The sequence below is a fragment of the Rhinoraja longicauda genome, chromosome 21 (assembly GCF_053455715.1).
Source record: "Rhinoraja longicauda isolate Sanriku21f chromosome 21, sRhiLon1.1, whole genome shotgun sequence".
NCBI lineage: Eukaryota > Metazoa > Chordata > Chondrichthyes > Rajiformes > Arhynchobatidae > Rhinoraja > Rhinoraja longicauda.
This window is the reverse complement of record NC_135973.1, coordinates 22,687,476-22,712,134: the sequence shown is the minus strand read 5'-3', so window position 1 is coordinate 22,712,134 and position 24,659 is coordinate 22,687,476. Positions and strand designations below refer to the sequence as shown.

General features: G+C 42.7%; 1 protein-coding gene across 1 annotated transcript in view; it reads left to right on the top strand.

Annotated features, from left to right (window-relative positions):
* prkar1b (protein kinase, cAMP-dependent, regulatory, type I, beta) overlaps nt 1–24,659 on the top strand; it is a 100,339-nt gene that overhangs the window by 5,121 nt on the left and 70,559 nt on the right. Inside the window, exons 3-4 of the mRNA XM_078418093.1 lie at nt 21,157–21,327; nt 23,056–23,147. Of these exons, the coding sequence (XP_078274219.1) occupies nt 21,157–21,327; nt 23,056–23,147 (263 nt within the window). The remainder of the gene's footprint in view (nt 1–21,156; nt 21,328–23,055; nt 23,148–24,659) is intronic.

Below are 24,659 nucleotides of genomic sequence, written 5' to 3'. Positions count from 1 at the left end.
AGAAGCTGTTCTTCGAAAGTGTCAGTATTGCAGTTGAGCAAGGGGGACTATGGAGGCATGAGGGAGGAGCTGGCCAGAGTTGACTGGAAAGAGACCCTAGCAGGGAAGACAGTGGAACAACAATGGCAGGTATTTCTGGGAATAATACAGAAGGTGCAGGATCAGTTCATTCCAAAGAGGAAGAAAGATTCTAAGAGGAGTAAGAGGCGACTGTGGCTGACAAGGGAAGTCAAGGACAGTATAAAAATAAAAGACAGTATAAAAATAAAAGTATAACATAGCAAAGATGAGCGGGAAGCCAGAGGATTGGGACTCTTTTAAAGAGCAACAGAAGATAACTAAAAAGGCAATATGGGGAGAAAAGATGAGCTACGAAAGTAAGCTAGCCAAGAATATAAAAGTGGATAGTAAAAGCTTATTTAGGTATGTGAAGAGAAAAAAAATAGTTAAGACAAATGTGGGTCCCTTGAAGACAGAAGCAGGTGAATTTATTATGGGGAACAAGGAAATGGCAGATGAGTTGAACAGGTACTTTGGATCTGTCTTCACTAAGGAAGACACAAACAATCTCCCAGATGTACTAGTGGACAGAGGTCCTAGGGTGACAGAGGAACTGAAGGAAATTCACATTAGGCAGGAAATGGTGTTGGGTAGACTGATGGGACTGAAGGCTGATAAATCCCCAGGGCCTGTTGGTCTGCATCCCAGGGTACTTAAAGAAGTGGCTCTTGAAATCGTGGATGCATTGGTGATCATTTTCCAATGTTCTATAGATTCAGGATTAGTTCCCGTGGATTGGAGGGTAGCTAATGTTATCCCACTTTTTAAGAAAGGAGGGAGAGAGAAAATGGGTAATTATAGACCAATTAGCCTGACATCAGTGGTGGGTAAGATGCTGGAGTCAATTATAAAAAAACCCATTGCAGAATATTTGGGTAGCAGTAACAGGATCGTTCCGAGTCAGCATGGATTTACGAAGGGGAAATTATGCTTGACTAAGCTTCTGGAATTTTTTGAGGATGTAACTAGGAAAATGGACATGGGAGAGCCAGTGGATGTAGTGTACCTGGACTTTCAGAAAGCCTTTGATAAGGTCCCACATAGGAGATTAGTGGGCAAAATTAGAGCACATGGTATTGGGGGTAGGGTACTGACATGGATAGAAAATTGGTTGGCAGACAGGAAACAAAGAGTAGGGATTAACGGGTCCCTTTCAGAATGGCAGGCAGTGACTACTGGGGTACCGCAAGGCTTGGTGCTGGGACCGCAGCTATTTACAATATACATTAATGACTTAGATGAAGGGACTAAAAGTCACATTAGCAAATTTGAGGACGACACAAAGCTGGGTGGCAGTGTGAACTGTGAGGAGGATGCTATGAGGATGCAGGGTGACTTGGACAGGTTGTGTGAGTGGGCAGATGCATGGCAGATGTGGATAAATGTGAGGTTATCCACTTTGGTGGTAAGAACAGGAAGGCAGATTATTATCTGAATGGTGTCAAGTTAGGAAATGGGGAAGTACAAAGAGATCTGGGTGTCCTTGTTCATCAGTCACTTAAAGTAAGCATGCAGGTACAGCAGGCAGTGAAGAAAGCTAATGGCATGTTGGCCTTTATGACAAGAGGAGTTGAGTATAGGAGCAAAGAGGTCCTTCTGCAGTAGTACAGGGCCCTACTGAGACCGCACCTGGAGTACTGTGTGCAGTTTTGGTCTCCAAATTTGAGGAAGGACATTCTTGCTATTGAGGGAGTGCAGCTTAGGTTCACTAGGTTAATTCCCGGAATGGCGGGACTGTCGTATGTTGAAAGACTGGAGGGACTAGGCTTGTATACACTGGACTTTAGAAGGATGAGAGGGGATCTGATTGAAACATATAAGATTATTAAGGGGTTGGACACATTAGAGGCAGGAAACGTTCCCAATGTTGGGGGAGTCCAGAACCAGGGGCCACAGTTTAAGAATAAGGGGTAGGCCATTTAGAACGGAGATGAGGAAAAACTTTTTCAGTCAGAGAGTTGTGAATCTGTGGAATTCTCTGCCTCAGAAGGCAGTGGAGGCCAATTCTCTGGATGCTTTCAAGAGAGAGTTAGATTGAGCTCTTAATGATAGCGGAGTCAGGGGGTATGGTGAGAGGAATGGGGTACTGATTGTGAATGATCAGCCATGATCACATTGAATGGCGGTGCTGGCTTGAAGGGCCGAATGGCCTACTCCTGCACCTATTGTCTATCATTCTTGAACCGGGAGGTAATGATTCTCGGGCTTCTGTCCTATCTTCTTGACGGTAGCATTGGGGAAAAACACAGTGTGCCCTGAGTGGTGCTAGTTCTTGATAATATTAGCTTCCCTCTTTAGGCAGCGCTTCTTGTAGATCCCTTCCATGGTGGGGAGGTTAGTACCCATGATGGATTGGGCAATATCTACTATTTTCGACAGCTTCCTTCATTCTGGAGGTTTGAATTCTAACCCAGTTGCAGATGCAATCAGTCTATATGCTCTTCTGTGGAGAGGCTTGAGAGAGTGCTCAGCAGCATGTCAAATCTCCTCAAACCTCTGAGTAAGCAGAGTTGTTGGTGAGCTTTCTTTGTGCTTGTGTCAATATGCTGGGCATTATCAGAGATGTGCACCTCCAGGAACTCAAATCTATCCCGCCAATGAAGACAGGTCATGGACCCTCAGCTTTCCTTTCCTGAAGTCAGCAGCCATCTCCTTGATCTTTCTAATGTTAAATGCAAGATTGTTCTTCTGAAAGCACTTAAGCAAATCATCAATCTCTCCCCCCCCCCCCCCCCCCCCCCCCCCCAGAACTCTGACCCAACGATGCCCGTTATTTGTAAGACAATGGTGGTATCATCAGCAAATTGGAACTGTGTCTAGTTCCACAGTCTTGGGCATAGAGAGGATAGAGCAGGGGACTGAGCATGCAAACCAGAGGTGCCCCTATGCTCATGTTCAGTGAGGATGAGATGTCGTCGTAAATCTGCACTGATTTGGGGATGACGAAGTCGAGGATTCCGTGGTATAGGGAGGAGCAGAGATCCTATACCCTGAGTTTGATAATGTGTCCTGCACACGAGGGAGAATTTACAAATTTACCGAAGCCAATTAACCTACAAACCTGTACACCTTTGGAGTGTGGGAGGAAACCGGGGTACCCAGGGAACACCCCATGCGGTCACAGGGAGAATGTACAAACTCCTAATTTTGATCTTGAACTCTAAGCTGTAGTCGATGAACAACAGCCTGACCTAAGTATTCCTGCTGTCCAAGTGGTCCATCGCAGAATGGAGCAACAACAAGATGACATTTGATGTTAATCTTTGTGCTGGTATGTGAATTAATGTGGATGCAGTTTATTAGTGGTAGGAGTTGATTTGTGCTATTGAGAATCTCTCAAAGCACTTATTCACAATGGATGTGAGTACCACCAGTTGATGGTCAATGTGACATGTTGCCTTGTTCTTCTTGGGCACCAGTATTATGGATGTCGGTTTAAACCAGGTGGGGATCTCGGACCATAGTAGTGAGAGGTTGAAGGTGTCCATGAAAACTTGAGAATGCAGCCAGATATACCATCAGGGCCGGATGCTCTTCAAGGTTCAACCTGATGAAGGTCTTCTGACTTTGACCATGGAGACTGAGATCACTGGATTATCGTGAAGGTACATTGTTCTCCCTTTTTGAAGCGTGCATAGAAAGAAAGCATTAAGTTGCCCGGGAATGATGTTTTGTTGTCATCTCACCTATTCTGTTTCACATTGTAGGAGAAGATGGCATGCAAGCTGTTCATTCGTCTGAGCCTCCAGTTTAATTAAGAAGTGTCTCTTTACATTCGTGATTGCCTTCTGAAGCCCATACCTGAACTTCTTGTATGACTCTGGATTGTCCGATCTGATCATAGCAGGTCTAGTCAGTAGATTGAAGATCACCTGCTTCATCCAAGCTTCTGCTTAGGGAACACTTGGATGGTCTGGATAGGAACACTTGTCTCTACACATTTCCTTATGATGTTAGTAAGAACCATGATGTATTTGTTGAGGTCCATTGCTGAGTGCTTGAACATTGCCTCGTCTATCGAGTCTAAGCAATTGTCTGCCTTCCCTGACCTCTTTGGACCACCTTCTTCAGTGGCTGAATATATGTAGGAAAGATCACAGCTGGGTGTCTAATTTTTACAATGTGCCGGCATGTGATGGAGTGATAAGCATCTCCGATGATAGAGTAGCAGTGGTCAAGAGCATTTGATTCTGTGGTTCAGCAGGAAATGTGCCGATGGTAGTCCTCTTCAAGCTAGCCTTGTTGAAGTTCCTGGCAATGGCATTGCTAGGAGGGTGAAGGCATTAGAGCATGCCATCTGGTGTTTGTTGAACTTTGTGAAACAGTGTAGGAAAAGAGAACAGAAATTGGAAAGAGAAAGAGACAGAAAAGGTAGGCAGTTTGAGGCCATGTGGACAGAACAAGAGTATTGTTTGGTGTATCATTCCTCAAATGCTCGCCGAACATCTGCCTGGAGTGGTTTGTGGACTGCAGTTATTATGATGGAAATGAATTTCCTGAGAAGGTAGGAGAGGCGGCACTTCACTGCTGGATGTTTCATGTGCTAACAAATGGAGCATTTTCAGATCGACTGCAGCAGTTCAGGAAGGTGACAATGGAATAAGGTTAAAGTAGGCAAAAGGGTGGAAGGCAGGAAAAATGAATTGATAAAAGAGAGAGTGCAGGGCGACAGGCATGTAGAGTAGGTGTAACTGCAAACATAATTACCCGAAATTATCAAAAGAATGTGGAAGGGATGCTGGAAATCTGAAATTAAAAATGCGAGAGATGCTGATTATGTGAAATTGTTGCTATCCATGTTAAGTCAAGTACACTATAATATGCCAAATTATAGGATGAACTGTGGTTGCTCTTTGTGCTGATGTTCAACTTTGTGAAACAGTGTAGGAAAAGAGAACAGAAATTGGAATGGGAAAGAGACAGAAAGGTTAGGCAGTTTGAGGCCATGTGGACAGAAAAGGGTATTGGGTTACATTTAAATGCAGTTCGTTTGTGGTTGCATGGTGTAACTGGCTCGTTAGAATCTGAAAATAATTTTAAAAATCTCAATCATCTGGTGTCTGATATCTCTACAACCTATTCAAGCAACAATCAGACTTAATGTACACATAAAATTGTACTTTAAAGGCACTCTGTCAACAAACCGTGTTAAGTTCTCTCTCACCAACAGGATAGACCCACCAAAGGTTGTGGTTAATTATTATTATAATGCAGGAGGGAGCCCTCAAAATTTCTTCCAGTGCCCATGATGGTCTCATAGCATCAGTTCAAAAAAGGGCATCAAAATCACCTCCCAATTCCCACTTATTGATGTAATTAATAAGCACCTCTCTTTCCTGAACAGTGCTTGATCGAATTGTTGAAACCAGCAAGGGCACAGAATACGTTTTGAATGGTGGATTTCAGTGTCCATTGTCATTATCAAACTGGCTGTGTCTTGGTGGGCAAAGTTTTCAGATGGGTCTGTGTGACTAATTAGGGAGCAAACATAACCTACTTGAGCAAATCCTGGAGGAAATCAGCAGGTCAGGCAGTATTTGTGGAGGCTTTGAACAGATGAAGTCTGGGTTGGGACCCTTCATTCAGATTTGACTCCACCTCCACCCACCCTGTCTCTTGGAAGTATGGCATCCCTAACTCTCAATTTCTCCATCTCTGCCTCCCTGCTCCCAATATGAAGCTTTCTACTCTTTCTTTTGCAAACATGGTTTCCCCCCTGCTGTTGTGATTGCAACCCTCCCATGTGTCTCCTCTGTGTCACATGGTTCTACTTTCGCTCCCCCTCCCCACAGATGGAACAAGGATAGAGTTTTCCTGATCCCCACCAGCCTCCGATTCGCCTACATTTCCACCACTTTCAATGTGATCCCGCCACAAGTCACATCGTCCACACCAACTTTCGCTTTCCATGGAGACCATTTCCACTGCAGCTCCTTGGTTTGTTTATCTCCTCCTAACCAACCTGACCCCTTCCCAAGTACTATCCCTTGCAATCGCAGGAGATGAGACACCTGTCCCTACATGTCTTCAACAACCTGGGAGACGCAGTCACCATTGACCAGAAACTCAAGTGGACCAGCCACAAATATTGTGTTTACAAGACAGATTAAAAGCTGGGTTTCTTGCAGCTAAATTGCCTCCTAAATCTCCAAAACTGTTGTCAGCATGTCCAAGTCAGAAGTATGTTGGAATAGTATCCATTTGCCAGGATAAATTAAACTTCAACAACTTGAAGCTCCAACTACACTCAAGAACAAAACAGACTGCAGCTCCTTGATTAGAATTTTGTCCATTGCCTTAAATCATCACAATGTGGCTGCTTTGTATACCATCTGGAAAATGTATTGCAGTTACTCGTCCAGACTCCTCTGAGATTAATCTGACTTTGTCAGGATTTGGGTTCTGTAACATCGGATGGTGAGTGCGTGGCGCAGCGTGTGCTGCAAAGCCAGGTGCCAGAGCTACTGCCACCTGGAGCTATTCCTTCTATGTTTGCTAATGGTGCACGGGAACTGCCAACAGGAAAACAACTGGTGGTAAGGGGGCTGGGGTATTTCTTCTCACGCCCTTGAAGGTGTTGTGGATGCTCTGAGGTCGGCTGCATTGTGTTGGAGCAGTGGCCGTGTGAGGTGATCGATCGCACATTCGGCGATTGATATGTCTGGGTTGAAGCGTTGGCGGGACACACTGCTGAAGGCCCTGTAACAGCCTGAGGTTCGAGTACAAGAGACAAAGCTCCAAGTGGCCAAGCGCATGGATTGGATGTGGCCTGCAGTGCACAGATCAGTGATGGAGGGCACCAACAACATTGCCTTATCAGGTAGACCCTGCAGCTCTTACCCATTGCTGCCACCAGGACAATGGGCCTTTTTGGCAAAGTGAAGACTCTACATTTTTAACAGCTTTGCACTTGAATCATACAAAATGGACCGTGGCGACTCTTGTGTACTCAGTCTGAAGAAGGGTTTCGACCCGAAACGTCACCCATTCCTTCTCTCCTAGATGCTGCCTGACCTGCTGAGTTACTCCAGCATTTTGTGATACCTTGTGTACTCAGTGTTATCTACTGCTCGTATACTTGTACTTAAGTAGCCTAGTTATAGTAAGATTTTTGTTGAACTGTGCAAAAAATAAATGTTTACCCAGTTACATGTGATAATAAAATATAATTGAACCATTGAATGTTACAAGGTCTAAATTTGTGCGAATGCTTAAAAGAATTGTGGGAATATATTTCAAAGATGAGTTGCTTCCATTCGAGTTCTGCATTCTGATATCACTGAAAATCTTTTGCAGAGGTAACAGGTAATATAAGTACTTGACAGAGAAGAAGGAATGGGTTGCTTCAGATATGGACTCCTGCCACTGTTTATGCGTGATCTCAGCATACTCCCATTAGAGGCTTTAGGTGCATCGTGCCTTCACAAAAGTGGAAAATGGAAAATATTAATTATATTAATTAAAATGTGTGTATGAAACTTTAAATGAATTATTGTTTGTGAATTTTGAATGTGTTGCAAACTTAAAATCAGTTTGCCATTGTGAAGATCATAAAATATTTTACTTTAGTGCAGCTCAAAATTATTTTTTATTATTTTTAATACAGAGTGCGTTAGTTCATTGTGCAGATACAAAGATTTTGTTTAAATCCAAGTGTCAATGCATGGTTGAATATAGTCCAAGGCCAGGACAGACAAATTTTCGGTTTGTAGGAATTGGTCAGTTTGTAAGGAGTAGAGAGAACAGGCAGGAATGTGAAATGTAGAAATGACACTAGGAGCTGGAGTAACTCAGCAACGTCTCAGGAGATGGATAGGTGATTTTTTGGATCAGGACTCTTCTTCAGACTGTTTGAATGAAATTTTTAGCATTGATTTCATTGAATAGCCTACTACTATTTCTGTTTCTTGTGTTCTTTCATGTAACTGGTATGCTTTAAATAGTAGTTGCTGTGGATTTCTTTTTACATTTTCTTGGAATATGGATAGCATTGGGATTATTGTCTTTGACTACATGCCTTGATAAATTGTTGATCAGCCCTCTTGTTTTACCACCAGTTATCATGACTATAGTGTTTCCCTAATAAAAAGGTAGGGATTCCAGCATTTAGTTTAAGAAAATAACTGCAGATGCTGGTACAAATCAAAGGTATTTATTCACAAAATGCTGGAGTAACTCAGCAGGTCAGGCAGCATCTCAGGAGAGAAGGAATGGGTGACGTTTCGGGTCGAGACCCTTCTTCTCGAGACCCTTTATATTTAAGGCTTCATACTTGACTTCATACACTTCACTTCCAATTTCCATCCTGCCCTTAAATATACCTGGACTATCTCCGATATCTCCCTCCCGTTTCTGGATCTCACCATCTCCATCACACGAGACAGACTAGTGACTGACATCTACTATAAACCCACTGACTCGCACAGCTATCTGGACTACACTTCTTCCCACCCTGTCTCCTGCAAAAAGTCTATCCCCTACTCCCAATTCCTCCGTCTACGCCTCATCTGCGCCCGGGATGAGGTGTTTCACACTAGGGCATCAGAGATGTCCTCATTCTTCAGGAAACGGGGCTTCCCCTCTTCCATTATAGATGAGGCTCTCACTAGGGTCTCTTCTACATCCCGCAGCTCCGCTCTTGCTCCCCCTCCCCCAATTCGTAACAAGGACAGAATCCCCCTCGTTCTCACCTTCCACCCCACCAGCCAGCGTATCCAACAAATCATTCGCCAACATTTCCGTCACCTCCAACGGGACCCCACCACTGGCCACATCTTCCCATCCCCTCCCCTTTCTGCGTTCTGCAGAGACCGTTCCCTCCGTAACTCCCTGGTCCACTCGTCCCTTCCTACCCAAACCACCCCATCCCCGGGCACTTTCCCCTGCAACCGCAGGAGATGCAACACCTGTCCCTTTACCTCCCCCCTCAACTCCATCCAAGGACCCAAACAGTCTTTCCAGGTGAGACAGAGGTTCACCTGCACCTCCTCCAACCTCATCTATTGCATCCGCTGCTCTAGATGTCAACTTCTTTACATCGGTGAAACCAAACGCAGGCTCGGCGATCGCTTCGCTCTACACCTTCGCTCAGTCTGCCTTAACCAACCTGATCTCCTGGTGGCTGAGCACTTCAACTCCCCTTCCCACTCCGTCTGACCTTTCTGTCATGGGCCTCCTCCAGTGCCATAGTGAGGCCCACCGGAAATTGGAGGAACAGCACCTCATATTTCGCCTGGGCAGCTTGCAGCCCAGCGGTATGAACATTAACTTTTCCAACTTTAGATAGTTCCTCTGTCCCTCTCTTCCCCTCCCCCTTCCCAGATCTCCCACGGTCTTCCTGTCTCCACCTATATCCTTTCTTTGTCCCGCCCCCCTGACATCAGTCTGAAGAAGGGTCTCGACCCGAAACGTCACCCATTCCTTCTCTCCTGAGATGCTGCCCGACCTGCTGAGTTACTCCAGCATTTTGTGAATAAATACCAGCATATAGTTTGAGTTGTGAGGAAGGAACAATAATTAACATTGAGTTAGAACTTTGTTTGAAATGGAGGAAAACATAGGGCTAATGCCTTTCCTAGATAATTTTTATGTTTTTTCCACCAGAGACTCTTATTTCTAACTGATAAAATAGCTTTGAGTTTGTGCGTTGAATCTTTCATCTTTTAACTATGGAACCTAGTGCAGTCTTGATAAAGGAATGGATTTTGTCCAATGTCTAACCAGCAAATTGCTTTGTCTTGAATTATAAAAATTATTTTGTGTCTTTAATTCTCGTACAGCTGTGCTTGTCTGCAAAAGGCGAATATCCATTCATGTTTTGTTGGTTTTGATTAGGCTTAGAGGGATAGAAGATAAGTCATTTATTCTGAAGCAGCCTGTCCTCTATACAGTTTAGACAAATCCAAACTGGTTCTTTTAAGCTTCCTGTCACAGGTGGCATCCCTAATGTTGATCGTGAGGAATTTAGCAGTCATTTTACCAATAAAGGCCATAGAGATAATTTGATCCGCTGTTCAAGATTATCATTGTGTCCTATTTCAATCATGCTAATGACTATCTTCGACATGACAGCTCGTGATCAGGCCTTATAAACCAATGTGTATTGTTCCATTTTCAGTCAGTGCTGCAAGGGAAACTAAATGCAATTGAACAATAGTGAAGAGTCCCACTGATTTTATAACTATTATATGAAGCATTTTCAAGATGCCTAATTTGTTCTACTTTTTAATCCTACCTGATTATTACTGAATTTGAACAGTTGTTTAGCTCTCCCTGTAAAACAAGAACATAGTCTGACAGCTCACTTAAGACAAAAGTGTATTATTGTTAATCTTCACTTCCAAACATTTACACCAGCAAAAGTATTGAAGATGAATTCCTAATTATAAGAACTCTCTATTGCTAAAATTTAACAGTATTGCATAAGGCAACAGTGCAAAGGATATTTCAAATAATATCTTCCCAAAGTCCCAGCAATTTCCAAGAAATTGAGTGAAAATAATCACTAATGTTAAATATAAAATGGAACCAAACAGATGTATCATGGCTATGCCCTTTAGAGTGTATTTTTCTTAGAAACATAAATAGGTGCAGGTGTAGGCCATTCGGCCCTTCGAGCCTGCACCACCATTCAATATGATCATGGCTGATCAGCCAACTCAGTATCCCGTACCTGCCTTCTCTCCATATCCCCTGATCCCTTTAGCCACAAGGGCCACATCTAACTCCCTCTTAAATATAGCCAATGAACTGGCCTCAACTACCTTCTGTGGCAGAGAATTCCACAGATTCACCACTCTCTGTGTGAAAAAAAACGTTCTCATCTCGGTCCTAATAGACTTCCCCCTTATCCTTAAACTGTGACCCCTTGTTCTGGACTTCCCCAACATCGGGAACAATCTTCCTGCATCTAGCCTGTCCAATCCCTTAAGAATTTTGTAAGTTTCTATAAGATCCCCCCTCAATCTTCTAAATTCCAGCGAGTACAAGCCGAGTCTATCCAGTCTTTCTTCATATGAAAGTCCTGCCATCCCAGGAATCAATCTGGTGAACCTTCTCTGTACTCCCTCTATGGCAAGAATGTCTTTCCTCAGATTAGAGACCAAAACTGTACGCAATACTCCAGGTGTGGTCTCACCAATGCCCTGTACAACTGCAGCAGAACCTCCCTGCTCCTCTACTCAAATCCCCTCGCTATGAATGCTAACATACCATTCGCTTTCTTCACTGCCTGCTGCACCTGCATGCCTACTTTCAATGACTGGTGTACCACGACACCCAGGTCTCGTTGCATATCCCCTTCTCCTAATCGGCCACCATTCAGGTAATAGTCTGCTTTCCTGTTCTTGCCACCAAAGTGGATAACCTCACATTTATCCACATTATACTGCATCTGCCATGCATTTGCCCACTCACCTAACCTATCCAAGTCACGTTGCAGCCTCCTAGCATCCTCCTCACAGCTAACACTGCCCCCCAGCTTCGTATCATCCGCAAACTTGGAGATGTTGCATTCAATTCCCTCGTCTAAATCATTAATATATATTGTAAATAGCTGGGGTCCCAGCACTGAGCCTTGCGGTACCCCACTAGTCACTGCCTGCCATTCTGAAAAGGACCCGTTTATTCCTACTCTTTGCTTCCTGTCTGCCAGCCAGTTCTCTATCCGCATCAATACTGAACCCACAATACCGTGTGCTTTAAGTTTGCATACTAATCTCTTATGTGGGACCTTGTCGAAAGCCTTCTGAAAGTCCAGATATAACACATCCACTGGTTCTCCCTTATCCACTCTACTAGTTACATCCTCGAAAAATTCTATAAGATTCGTCAGACATGATTTACCTTTCATAAATCCATGCTGACTTTGTCCAATGATTTCACCATTTTCCAAATGTGCTGCTATCCCATCTTTAATAACTGACTCTAGCATTTTCCCCACTACTGATGTTGGACTAACTGGTCTGTAATTCCCTGTTTTCTCTCTCCCTCCCTTTTTGAAAAGTGGGGTTACATTAGCTACCCTCCAATCCTCAGGAACTACTCCAGCATCTAAAGAGTTTTGAAAAATTATCACTAATGCATCCACTATTTCTGGGGCTACCGCCTTAAGCACTCTGGGATGCAGCCTATCTGGCCCTGGGGATTTATCGGCCTTTAATCCATTCAATTTACCTAACACCACTTCCCGACTAAACTGGATTTCACTCAGTTCCTCCATCTCATTTGACCCCTGGTCCCCTGCTATTTCCGGCAGATTATTTATGTCTTCCTTAGTGAAGACAGAACCAAAGTAGTTATTCAATTGGCCTGCCATGTCCTTGTTCCCCATGATCAATTCACCTGTTTCTGACTGCAAGGGACCTACATTTGTTTTAACTAATCTTTTTCTCTTCACATATCTATAAAAGCTTTTGCAGTCAGTTTTTATGTTCCCTGCCAGTTTTCTTTCATAATCTATTTTCCCTTTCCTAATTAAGCCCTTTGTCCTCCTCTGCTGGACTCTGAATTTCTCCCAGTCCTCTGGTAGACTGCTTTTTCTTGCTAATTTGTACGCTTCATCTTTTGTTTTGATACTATCCCTAATCTTCCTTGTTAGCCACGGATGCACTACCTTCCCTGATTTATTTTTTTGCCAAACTGGGATGAACAATTGTTGTAGTTCATCATTAGCTGAGGTTAACATAAAGTATTTGGGTGCATTTTAATTTTATTACTGAGCACATCTCTTAATCTGGAGTGCAATCAAGAAACAATGATTTTAACCATAAACTGCTAATTTTTTCATTTTGTAGAGCTGCTGCCTCACAGCGCCAGAGACCTAGGTTCGATCCTAGCTACGGGTACTGTCTGTACGGAGTTTGTACGTTCTCCCAGTGACCGTGTGTGTTTTCTCCGGGTGATTTTTTTGTTACATCACTTGGGAATCAATGCACTTTTTAAATGAATTGCTAAGTACAGTGATGTTGATGCAAATATCAGTCATTTTGAATCCATGAAGGTCCCAGTGTTCACCAACACAAGCTGGGATCAGGTCATCTGTTACTTAATGTTGCATTGCGGAAAAATACTGGAATTGGTGCCAATGATTTCAGGATTATTGGCATTGTGTTTTTGATACCTGCCTCGATGTCTAGTTTAATGTATTTTATAGGTGATCTTTCAATAGTGCACACTCTCATTCAGCAGTGAAATGAAGTTTGAATCTATTTTCATTGACCACTGCCACAGATAATAAATGGGCACTTGACTGAGCTTCAGAGGACTGCTGGCATCTCTAAGTGTACTGTGTAAGTAAAATCAGTACCGACAGGAGAAATATATGGGGGCACGGGGCGGTTGTGTTGGGTGGGGTGAAATATGATATCTTCTATCAGCTATTTGCCGATGCCGTGATATATTTTGCCATATGAACCTAGAATTGTGTTCATTCATAGCTACTGAAAGCCAGTTTGGATCCAGGCTTTCAATGAGAAGCTTGAGAGTTTGTTCTCAAAATACATGTTGTAGGCAAAATATCAAGACTGGGAATTTGTTTCCTTTTAACTCCAAATTGGAAGATGGTTCCAGTTAAGTAACTCAACACAGACCTCAAATACGAACATGGACAGATTTATATTGTGCCAAATTTTAAAGCACATGATAAACTTGTAATTACTCAATTTTGTGAAAGCACTGTAAACATTTTTCCTGCTTAAAATTGTCTAAAATATGGACAGCATTGCACAGAAGTGCTATTAACATGATCGAGAATAGCTATCTCTAACCCAAAACCATTGGAATTGGAGATGTGCCCACAATGGTGAAGAGTGGGGAGGTAAATGTTAACGATATATGAAAGCTTTTTATAAATTTGAGGTTTGCCTTTGATTTAATCAATGCCAGATTTGCTTATAAAATTAATTTAATAAGAAAGTTTTAATCACATTCCAGAACACCTGTTTTGCTGATCTTGTTGTATGTGTATAATCTAGTTTATGAGATGGGGCAAAATAGAAGCATTATTCAAGCAAATGTGGAATAACTACAAAAGCAACTTAATGAGAAGAAAGTGGTTGATCTTTAAACTTAAAACAATATATATTTTAAGAATTATGTTCATTCCGTATCCCCACACACTTCAGGTATAAAAACTATCTTGATTGGCTTGAGGGAAATTGTTTTCTGACAACAGCTTTAAATATTACTGGACCAAGTACACCCGTTGGGTCCAAACCTCTCCTGCATTGGTGCAGCACCCCCCCCTACCCTGGCTCTGACCTCTGCCCCATTTCTCCTGCGGGCCAGGCGTGGAGCTGAAGCATCTCCTGCAGCTCGGCTGCAATCGGCGGGGAGGGCCATCTTGTGGATCCTCTGCCACGCGCTGCACCACGGGAGGAAGGTCAGGCGCAGGGCATGCAGGGACGGGCACTAGTCCTCCCGCTGGTCCCCCGGGGGGGGGGGGGCACATTTATTAAAGTTAATTAGGTAAATTGTTTTTTAAAAGTAACAAAAGTAGGTTTAATTAGACCACGGGGGAATGGTGAGTAGGGTGGGCCTAAAATTGTCGCGCTGTTTTGTACCGTTTTGGCTGTGTAGAGGGCAAGGTACACACATAAACATATACACAAACAAACCGAGCGTTTTAGACAGACAGACAGACAGACAGACAGACAAACAGACAGTCAACTGAAGCTGCCGTGCATCATGATTTTCTTGTACATTGCATAAAGCCTTAGAAATCATTTTCTTGGGATTTTTCATGATGCTAAAGACTTGTAATTATTATCATTAATTTCAGTAACCTCAATGAGTGCAGAATCAGTAAAATGCTTTGTGTTATGTCAACTGCAAAATTGATGGTTGTGAAGGATAAGTGAGGTTCCCATTTGAGAAATATCACTTGTACTTTGAGTCAAGTGACAGTGAGAAGTAAATTCTAAATTCCTTCTGCAAAGTTGAACAGAGTCATAGACTTTTCATAGCATCATCTGATACAGATAGAACAGATGCCACTGGCTCTCCCTAACTATTTTTGGAAACAACCCTGTTTTTATATTTAAAATTTCTCACAACCACAGAAACCAAATGGAAACATGAAGTTGTCATGTAATAATTGACAGATTATGTAATTAAATTGGTTTAAATTTTCTAAAGCAATATATAAAATAACATAAGTAAATTTTGGTTTAATTTTGAAGAAAGGAATGTCTGCAGCGGGTCCCAAATCCTTCTCCTCTTTCCTGTCTTTCTTTGTCTGTCTGTCTCTTTTGCTTTCCCTCCCATCCTTTCCCATTTTGTCCCCTTGTCTGCTTCCAAAGGATTCTAGCCACTGCCTTTAGATGCCAGCAAGTCAGGTTATGCCACAATTGTCTTGCTCAGACTAATACAAACTTTTGAGGTGAAAGGTAGTGTGGCAATCTAGCAACAAAGAGCAAGAGACTGACAAAATGAGGAGATGGAATCCAATAGCGTATCTGGGGGTTGGGCAGATGGAGCCGGAGGTGAGGGCATTCTTGACAGTCTGAGCTTTTCTGCTGACGTTTCAACCCACAGCATAAACACACGGATCTGAATATCTAACCCTTAGCCAGAAATCTAGTGTACTGGGCTCCTGAGCTGCACTGAACTGTACTCGGCTACTGAGCTGCACTGAACTGAACTAGGTTACTGAGCTGCACTGAACTTAACTAGGCTAACAATCCAGAGAAAAAGCAGGACCACCAGGGTGGTGATCTCAGGATTGCTTCCAGTACCTCGTGCTAGTGAAGGTAAGAACAGGAAGATTGGGGAAATGAATGTGTGGCTGACGAGTTGGGGCAGGAATTTAGATTTCTGGATCACTGGGTTCTCTTCTAGGGCAGGGGTGACCTGTACAAAAGGGATGGGTTGCACCTTAACTGGAGGAGTACCAAAATCCTGGCAGGCATGTTTGCGAATGCTACACAGGAGGGTTTAAACTAAATTGGCAGGAGGGTGGGATCTCATACAGGACAGAGGCAGGTGAGACATTAGAAGTTGGTATGGAGGGTGGTGAGGGAAGGGTTAGTGGACAGAATAGGCAGGTGAAAGGCGGAGAGCGAGGAAGGAGGGTTGGTAGCCCCTTCTGTACTACTTTAGATAGAGATAGAAAATGGGTGCAGGAGGAGGCCATTTGGCCCTTTGAGCCAGCACCGCCATTCATTGTGATCATGGCTGATCATCCACAATCAGTAACTTTGTTTCAACAGAAGGAGTAAAACTTGATGGACATCAATTGAGGTAGCTCATTCGGACACGTATGCACCCATAGAAAGCATCATATCAGGATGCCTCGCAGCTTGCCATTGCAATGCCTCTGCCTAAGACTGTAAGAGATTATAGTGAGTTGTAGACACTGCCCAGTTCATCACACATCCTTCTCTCCCCCCCCCCCCCCCCCCCCAGCTTCTTGTGCTCTCTGAAGCATTTTGTAAATTTCAGTGAGATCATCTCTCATTCTTCTAAACATCAGCAATTACAGGTCTAGTCCACTCAGTCTCTTCTTTTACAGAAACCTTGCCCAAGCAACCGATCTTGTGAATCTTTGCTGCATTCTCTCTGTGGCAAGTCTATCCTTGATTAAATAAGGAGACCAAACCTGCACACCAATGTACCAGTTTTGCAAGGGTTTTCTAGCAGTGAGTCCATCAGTCCCTTGCTGAGGCTACAATGATTGCTAAATGTTTTGTGAAGCATACGTGTGACACGCAGATGATGGTGATGGTGTGAGTGAATGTGGTAAATTTGATTCTAACTGAGCACATTGCTTTGCTCTGAATGGTGTGAAGCTTCATAAAACATTAAAAAACACTTATCACAGTACATGGAAAGTATTCCATCAAGCTGCTGATGTCCTTGTAGACATTAGTTAGTCAGGAGGGATGTCTTTCCCAAGTAAACTGTATTTGAAGCTGACTAGTTAAGTTTCTGATCTATAGTAACCTCCAGGGTATTGATTGCGGGGAATTCAGTGATGTAATAATATTAAACGTCAAAGTAAGTTGGAGATTGCCTTGCTCATATACAGTATGACTATGTAATTGGCATATATTTCACAAAATGCTGGAGTAACTCAGCAGGTCAGGCAGCATCTCAGGAGAGAAGGAATGGGTGACGTTTCGTGTCGAGACCCTTCTTCAGACTGATGTCAGGTGGGCGGGACAAAGGAAGGATATAGGTGGAGACAGGAAGATAGAGGGAGAACTGGGAAGGGGGGGGGGGAAGAGTGGGACAGAGGAACTATCTAAAGTTGGAGAAGTCAATGATCATACCGCTGGGCTGCAAGCTGCCCAGGCGAAATATGAGGTGCTGTTCCTCCAATTTCCAGTGAGCCTCACAATGGCACTGGAGGAGGCCCATGACAGAAAGGTCAGACTGGGAGTGGGAGGGGGAGTTGAAGTGCTCAGCCACCGAGAGATCGGGTTGGTTGAGGCGGACTGAGCGAAGGTGTTGAGCGAAACGATCGCCGAACCTACGTTTGGTTTCGTAGATGTAAATAAGTTGACATCTAGAGCAACGGATACAATAGATGAGGTTGGAGGAGGTGCAGGTGAACCTCTGTCTCACCTGGAAAGACTGTTTGGGTCCTTGGATGGAGTTGAGGGGGGAGGTAAAGGGACATGTGTTGCATCTCCTGCGGTTGCTGGAGAAAGTGCCCGGGAATGGGGTGGTTTGGGTAAGAAGGGATGAGTGGACCAGGGAGTTACGGAGGGAACGGTCTCTGCAGAACGCAGAAAGGGGAGGGGATGGGAAGATGTGGCCAGTAGTGAGGTCCCATTGGAGGTGACGGAAATGTTGGAGGATGATTTGTTGGATACGCTGGCTGATGGGGTGGAAGGTGAGAACGAGGGGGAGCAAGAGCGGAGTTGCGGGATATAGAAGAGGCTCTAGTAGAGGCCCTAGTGAGAGCCTCATCTATAATGGGAGAGGGGAAGCCCCGTTTTCTGAAGAATGAGGACATCTCTGATGCCCTAGTGTGAAACATCCCATCCCGGGCGCATATGCGGCATAGACGGAGGAATTGGAAGTAGGGGATAGACTTTTTGCAGGAGACAGGGTGGGAGAAAGTGTAGTCCAGATAGCTGTGCGAGTCAGTGGGTTTATAGTAGATGTCAGTCACTAGTCTGTCTCCTGTGATGGAGATGGTGAGGTCCAGAAACGGTAGGGAGATGTTGGAGATAGTCCAACTATATTTAAGAGCAGGATGGAAATTGGAAGTGAAGTGTATGAAGTCAGTAAGTTCTGCATGGGTACAAGAGGTACCAATGCAGTCGTCGATGTAGCGGAGGTAGAGTTCGAGGATGGGGCCAGTGTACGTCTGGAACAGGGATTGTTCGAAGTACCCGACAAAGAGGCAGGCATAGCTAGGGCCCATGCGAGTGCCCATAGCTACGCCTCTGGTTTGGAGCTTCGACTCGACCGCATGTAATTGGCATATGTCAGCCATACTTAATGCTGTCCCAATCTCGTAGTATTTATGAATAAACTGTATTATCAGAGTAGTTGTGTTTGCCATGGAAGGTTTAAGTGTATATATATATATATGTGATTTTCTTCCCTCCTGATTGTGGTGGAGGGAAGAAAATCAGAATTTTGTCCAAATCTGCATTACTGCTCAATAAAGGAAACAGTGCACAATTATCTTAGCAACCTCGAAAAGCACAGTTATTGTAAATTGTATTTGAAACAATGTGAGTGCTGCTCTGTGAATTATTGTCATTTATCATCCTTATTTATGAGCTTTTAGTTGCGCATATTATATGCCAATTGCCGGAGAAATAATGAAGATTTTTAGAAAACAGCTTGGGAATCTGGCCGTTGAAATATGTCTGCAGGTATTTTTGAGTGGAAGAAGTGTTGTCATAACAACAAGTGGGTGGTGAGATATATACAATCTGGACATAAGGACTGCATGCTTGTAAAATAATGATAATAAGGAAAGAATGTGCACACGGCTGAAATATTTGTCATCTTTGTGGGAAATAGTGCTTTCACCCTCTGGGATATGCAGGCTTCTGAGAAGATTCTGGAGCTTATAGCAGAGTTATTTCAGTAGCTGTATTCTTCTGAGTTATAAAAATTATGTCTTCAAGACCCTTAAGCACTGAGAATGCAATTCACTATTTTTGCATCTTTGCAACGGGATAATAATCCTCTCCAAAAGATGCATCTGAGCTCGAGCAGAAGAGTTGCTGGCTGACATTTATCTTTAAACGTACTTAAAATAGATGATCTGACCAATGAATTGGATGTCATTTATAGGGACAAATGATCTGCTGAATTGGCGACTGCAAGATGGTTTTTACACGTAAAAATAATAAGGAATTGACTATACATGGACTTATCAATGGTCACCTTGATCAGTGTTCTGACGTACAAAGTGATGCTATTAAAATGCAATACTTGATTTTCGTCATCTATAAAACTTTGAAAGACACTTAGTTGAAGGATCATGTGCACTTGGGCCATGCTATTTGAAGGATATTAATGAAGTTGAAAGGCTCTAGACCTGATTTTGATTTGAGCAAATACAAAGAATTCACAGAAAAATTAAGGCTGATTATAAAATCAAATTAAATTACAAATACATTTATAAAGATGTTTAGAATTTTGTAGGAGCAAAAAGACTGAATTTAAATAGCTTGGTTTCAGTGATTTGGGGAGTCAAAAGAGGGTAAGAAAATAGACTGCTGGAAGAATTCAGCAGATCAAGCAGCATCTACGGAGGCAAAGAGATGGTCGATGTCTTGGGTTGAGAACCTGCATCAAGACAGAATATAGTGGGAAGTTAGCCAGTACAGAGGATGAAAGGGAGCGATGAGACGGGTAGGTCATATGTGGAACCAGATAGGAAGGGGTGATGGAATCACGTGCTGTGATCGGTAGATGTGACCAGGTTGGTGAGTGGGTGCAGAAAGGTGATCCAAGGGAGAAAAAACACAAGATGGATAGATATGTGTGTGATAGGCAGATGGAACCAAGTGGGTGAGGGTAACGAGTCTTGGTAATGAGGGGGAGGGATGAGAAAATGAGCAAAGGGGGAAAGAGACGGGGGAGTAGGAATGTAACACAAGGGTTGTGGGTTACCTGATTTTGGAAACTTCAATATTCATACCATATGGGTCAGAGGCTACCCAAGTGCAATATAAGGTGTTGTTCTTCTAGTTTGCTTTTGGCTAAGCACGGCAGTGGGGAAGGCTGAGGGCAGATAGGTAGGTGTGGGAATGGGACAAGGAGTTGAAATGATATGCAACAGAAACTTAAAGTAGCTATTGCAAACAAAACACTGGTATCTTGCAGATTAAAAAACAGAGCGTAATGTTATGGGTCAAATTGTGCAGCAATTCGTTAAAATCTTGGATATGAGAAGACTTGCTGGAAGACTGGGATGTGCTGAGTGACAGATGATGGCGTATCTGTCCACACAAATCTAATGAAGGATCCTCATCTTGGTGGGATTCCTCAGCATCATGTTTTGGAATTTTCCTCCCTGATCCAATGCCAGTTATACCTGGCACCAGATCATAAACCCCATTCAATTGAATGGGGATTCCCATCATGGGGATAAGAAAGAATTGACTTGCTGCTTTTAATAAATTCTTAGCGATTTAGTACTCTTTTTGATATTGGAGATATTTAAAAACTCAAAATTAAGCGTCTTTGTTTTGGCAATAAGATAAAATTGTGCTCCCTAGCTTTGCCTCCTGTTAAAGAGGCCATTTCAAGCAGGGACCTCAGCGATACATTGCCCAGGGTTTACTCACCACTCGAGGTATTTAGATGCTTTGATCTTGTATAATCTTGCTAGGTGCAGTAAGTCTGATGGATTGGTCCTTGCATCCAGTCCAGATAAGTGCAGGCAGCCATGATCAACGGGGAAGGGCCAGGTCCAGTTTTATTCAACCTGATTGGACACCACAATGACAAAAATACATTTCTAACCAGTTACTGAATGACATGGTGTATGTTGTCATTTATATTTAGTTCACTCTTTAACAACATATTGTCTTTGGAGAATTCTTATTGTTAGTTTTTTGGTTTTAACAAAGACATTGGAATGTGTATATAAAATAGATCTTTTTCTTGGTTTACACCTAGGAAGAGTGCAAACAAATTTTGGCTCGACAGAAGTCTAATTCTCAGTCAGACTCGCATGATGATGAGATTTCACCACCACCGCCAAATCCAGTTGTAAAGGCCAGGCGCAGAAGAGGCGGTGTGAGTGCTGAAGTGTATACTGAAGAAGATGCAGTCTCTTATGTACGAAAGGTATGATACATATTTGGATTTTGTTCAGAGATCCAGGTCTGATTGCGACAACTGGCATTTTTTTCACCTTTGCTCACTTTGTCTTATTTTTCCTCGTTATCTTGTATTAAAAATCTGAATTCCCTACTACCTGGTAACATCAGTTTAGAACAGTTGACCAAAACCTTTAGCTGCTTAGACACAAAATGCTGGAGCAACTCAGCGGGTCAGGCAGCATCCCTGGAGAAAAGGAATAGGTGATGTTTCAGGTCGAGAAGGGTTTGCAGTTTCTTCCTACTCAGCCTTAGCTGCTTTGCTTTCTACTTCTGGCCTATCAACACAGACTTCATTTAAAATTTTCCCATCCTAATCCTGATCCTATATCTTTTTCTAATTTCTTTATCTTCCACCATATGCTATCTTATCTTGCCAAAGGGATCTATTTTGTTGCTCCTTGATTCCTCCACTGATCCACTGACCATCCTCTTCCCCATCATGACTTCTGTCTTAATTGATTATGTTAACGGTTCGATACAATACGATAGAACTTCATTTATCCCAGGAGGGAAATTGATCTGTTCATGCTGCACTGTCCAAAAGTCATTTGGACAGGAACATGGATGGAAATGGTTTAGAGGGATATAGGCCAAATGTGGGCAGGTGGAACTAACATAGGGCATCTTGGTCGGTATATGGGCCTGTTTCCATGCTGTATGACTCTGTGCTATTGTCCAGCTATCCAGCCTTGTTCTATCCTCAGTAAACCTGAATTCGTCCAAATCTCTGTTGTTCCTTCCCCAGCTCTTACTTTGTTTGCACCCTTTTATTTCTTATCTATATTGAACCGTAGCTAAACTATCTCAAATATATTAAATTTTCAACATGCTTTTCAAATCTCTCTATGAACTTGTCCCTCCCTAACTTAGTGACCCCTTACAGCTGAACAGTACCTTAAAATATCAGTGTTGCTTCAATTCTAGATTCATGATTAACCTGAACTTTGTGGACATTGGCCATGTCCCTCATGAGCTTGCAATGCCTGAACCATTGGAGTTCTTTTGCAAACTCTGTCTTTCTTCCTTAGTAAGATCCATCCTGAAACTTTACTTGCTTATTTGCCCCAAAACCTGTCTTGGAGAGAGTACAGAAAAGATTCACTAGATTGCTTGGATTGGAAAAATTGAGTTATGGGATACGATTGGATAGACTGGGCATGTTTTCCATGGAGCGAAGGAGGCTGAGAGGTGATGTGATAGAGGCATATAAAATTATAAGAGTAGATAGGGTAGATGGTCAGAATTTTTTAACAGTGATATGGGTATCAAAAACAAGAGGGCATAGGTGGTAAGGTAAGAGAAACGAGATTTAAAGGGATTTGAGTTGTTTTTTTTACATGGAGAGTGGTTGATAACTGGGACTCTGTGTCAGAGGAACTAGTGGAATCTGATAAATTCACTATATTTAAGAGACATGTAACCAGATATTTAAATAGGCAAGGCACAGTAGGAATCAGAGAGTGGACAAATGGGATTAATTTAGATAGGCACAAAGGTCAGACATGGTGGGTTGAAGGGCCTTTGTCACTCTGTACAACTCTGAATCTATGATTATAGACTTGATAATTTTATGTTCCATTCATTAGGGTAAAAGCACATAAGTTCCTAGTGGACATTTTATTGTGAATATCTATTACCATCTGAAAGCTGACAAATTCTGAAGTTGGCTTCATTTGTCTATACTGTTTTGTAGGTAATACCAAAGGACTACAAGACCATGACTGCCCTAGCAAAAGCTATTTCTAAGAATGTTCTTTTTGCTCACCTTGATGATAATGAACGAAGGTAGGAGGAATACTTGATGACCTTCAAGTTTGTTATTAGCAGTCTTAATGATGCCATTTGAATTTAACTAGTAATCATTCAGAATGAAAAAAGCTTAATGAATGAATGAAGGGTATTGCAACTTAATTTTACTGTTTATTGTATTTGTACAACATAGCATATTCTCATTTGGGCATTCTTTTTTCATATTGAAAGAGGGAGAGAGAAGTGCTTCTGTTATCAGCAAACTTTTGTTTCATATATTTTAGCCAATAAAATATGAGTTGATATGGAATATTGTGATGAAAATATTTTTAACTCATAATTATAAGAACCAGTTTGCATGTTTTAGTAAATGTTTTACCATCTTTGTCTGAAAATATGTTCCTACAATATAGAGTACAAAAGAGCTTTTGCTCAATCTTTATCGGGACTCCAAAGTCTAAAGTGTACTTATGATATATTGCAGAAAGGATTACTGATCAACGCTGTAGAAATGCAATTCTAAAGCTCTATTTGTAAGGGTACATTGTTGTACTTATCCACCAATTTTATCACAACCACCAAAACTCCTTCACTCCTTCTTCACAATATTTAGCGATTGCAGATAAAAATCCTTCAAGTTGCTTTCATAAATTCAATTACTTTGCGTTTGTGTCCAACATGTCTGCATGAGTAATGTTTATAACCTTTAAGGTGGCACAGTGGTGCAGCGGTAGAGTTGTTGCCTTACAGCATCAGAGACCCAGGTTCAATCCTGACTAGGGGTGCTATCTGTACAGAGTTTGTACATTCTCCTTGTGACCATGTTGATTGTCTCCAGGTGCTCTGGTTTCCACCCACATTTCAAAGAGGTTCCAGTTTGTAAATTAATTGGCTTTTGTAAATTGTCCCCAGTGTGCAGGATAGGACTGGTGCACAGGTGATCGTTGGTCGGCAAGATCTCAGTGGGCTGAAGGGCTGTTTCCACGCTGTATCTCTAAACTAAACTAAACTTTTTTTTGTGATTGAAATCGTTATTTTAACTGACATATTTTTGCAGTACAGTAAACCCACGTTTTAAGGACCCCTTTTATAACAGATTTTAGTTATAGCGGATGGACCTTCTCCTGCCACCCCGGCTCGCTCTATCATCGTGGGGATCCCTTTCCTCTCCTCACCACCTGCCACTTCTTGTTGGCCATCACTTTGTCTGCTCCCCACTCTACCACCACCTCCTCCTCTTTCTCCTGTTGCTTTGTCCACTCGGCCTCTCGCATGTCATCCTTGGTGGGATTGTGTTTTCAGCTTCATAGCTGGGAAGTAAATGTTTTTCCCCACCCTAATTCTTTACAGCAGGAAGGTCCAAGGGATGTGGGCAGGTCTCATGACTTATGCTGATCTACTTTCTTGCTCCAACATTGTAATGTTGAATGAAGAAGAGAATTGAAGAAGCACATAGCCACGTTAAATGAGGATTTGGCTGACGCTGTAAACTGCACTTCAGTAGTGGCCAACTTTTACAATTGATCAGCTTGTTTGCAAGAAATTCAG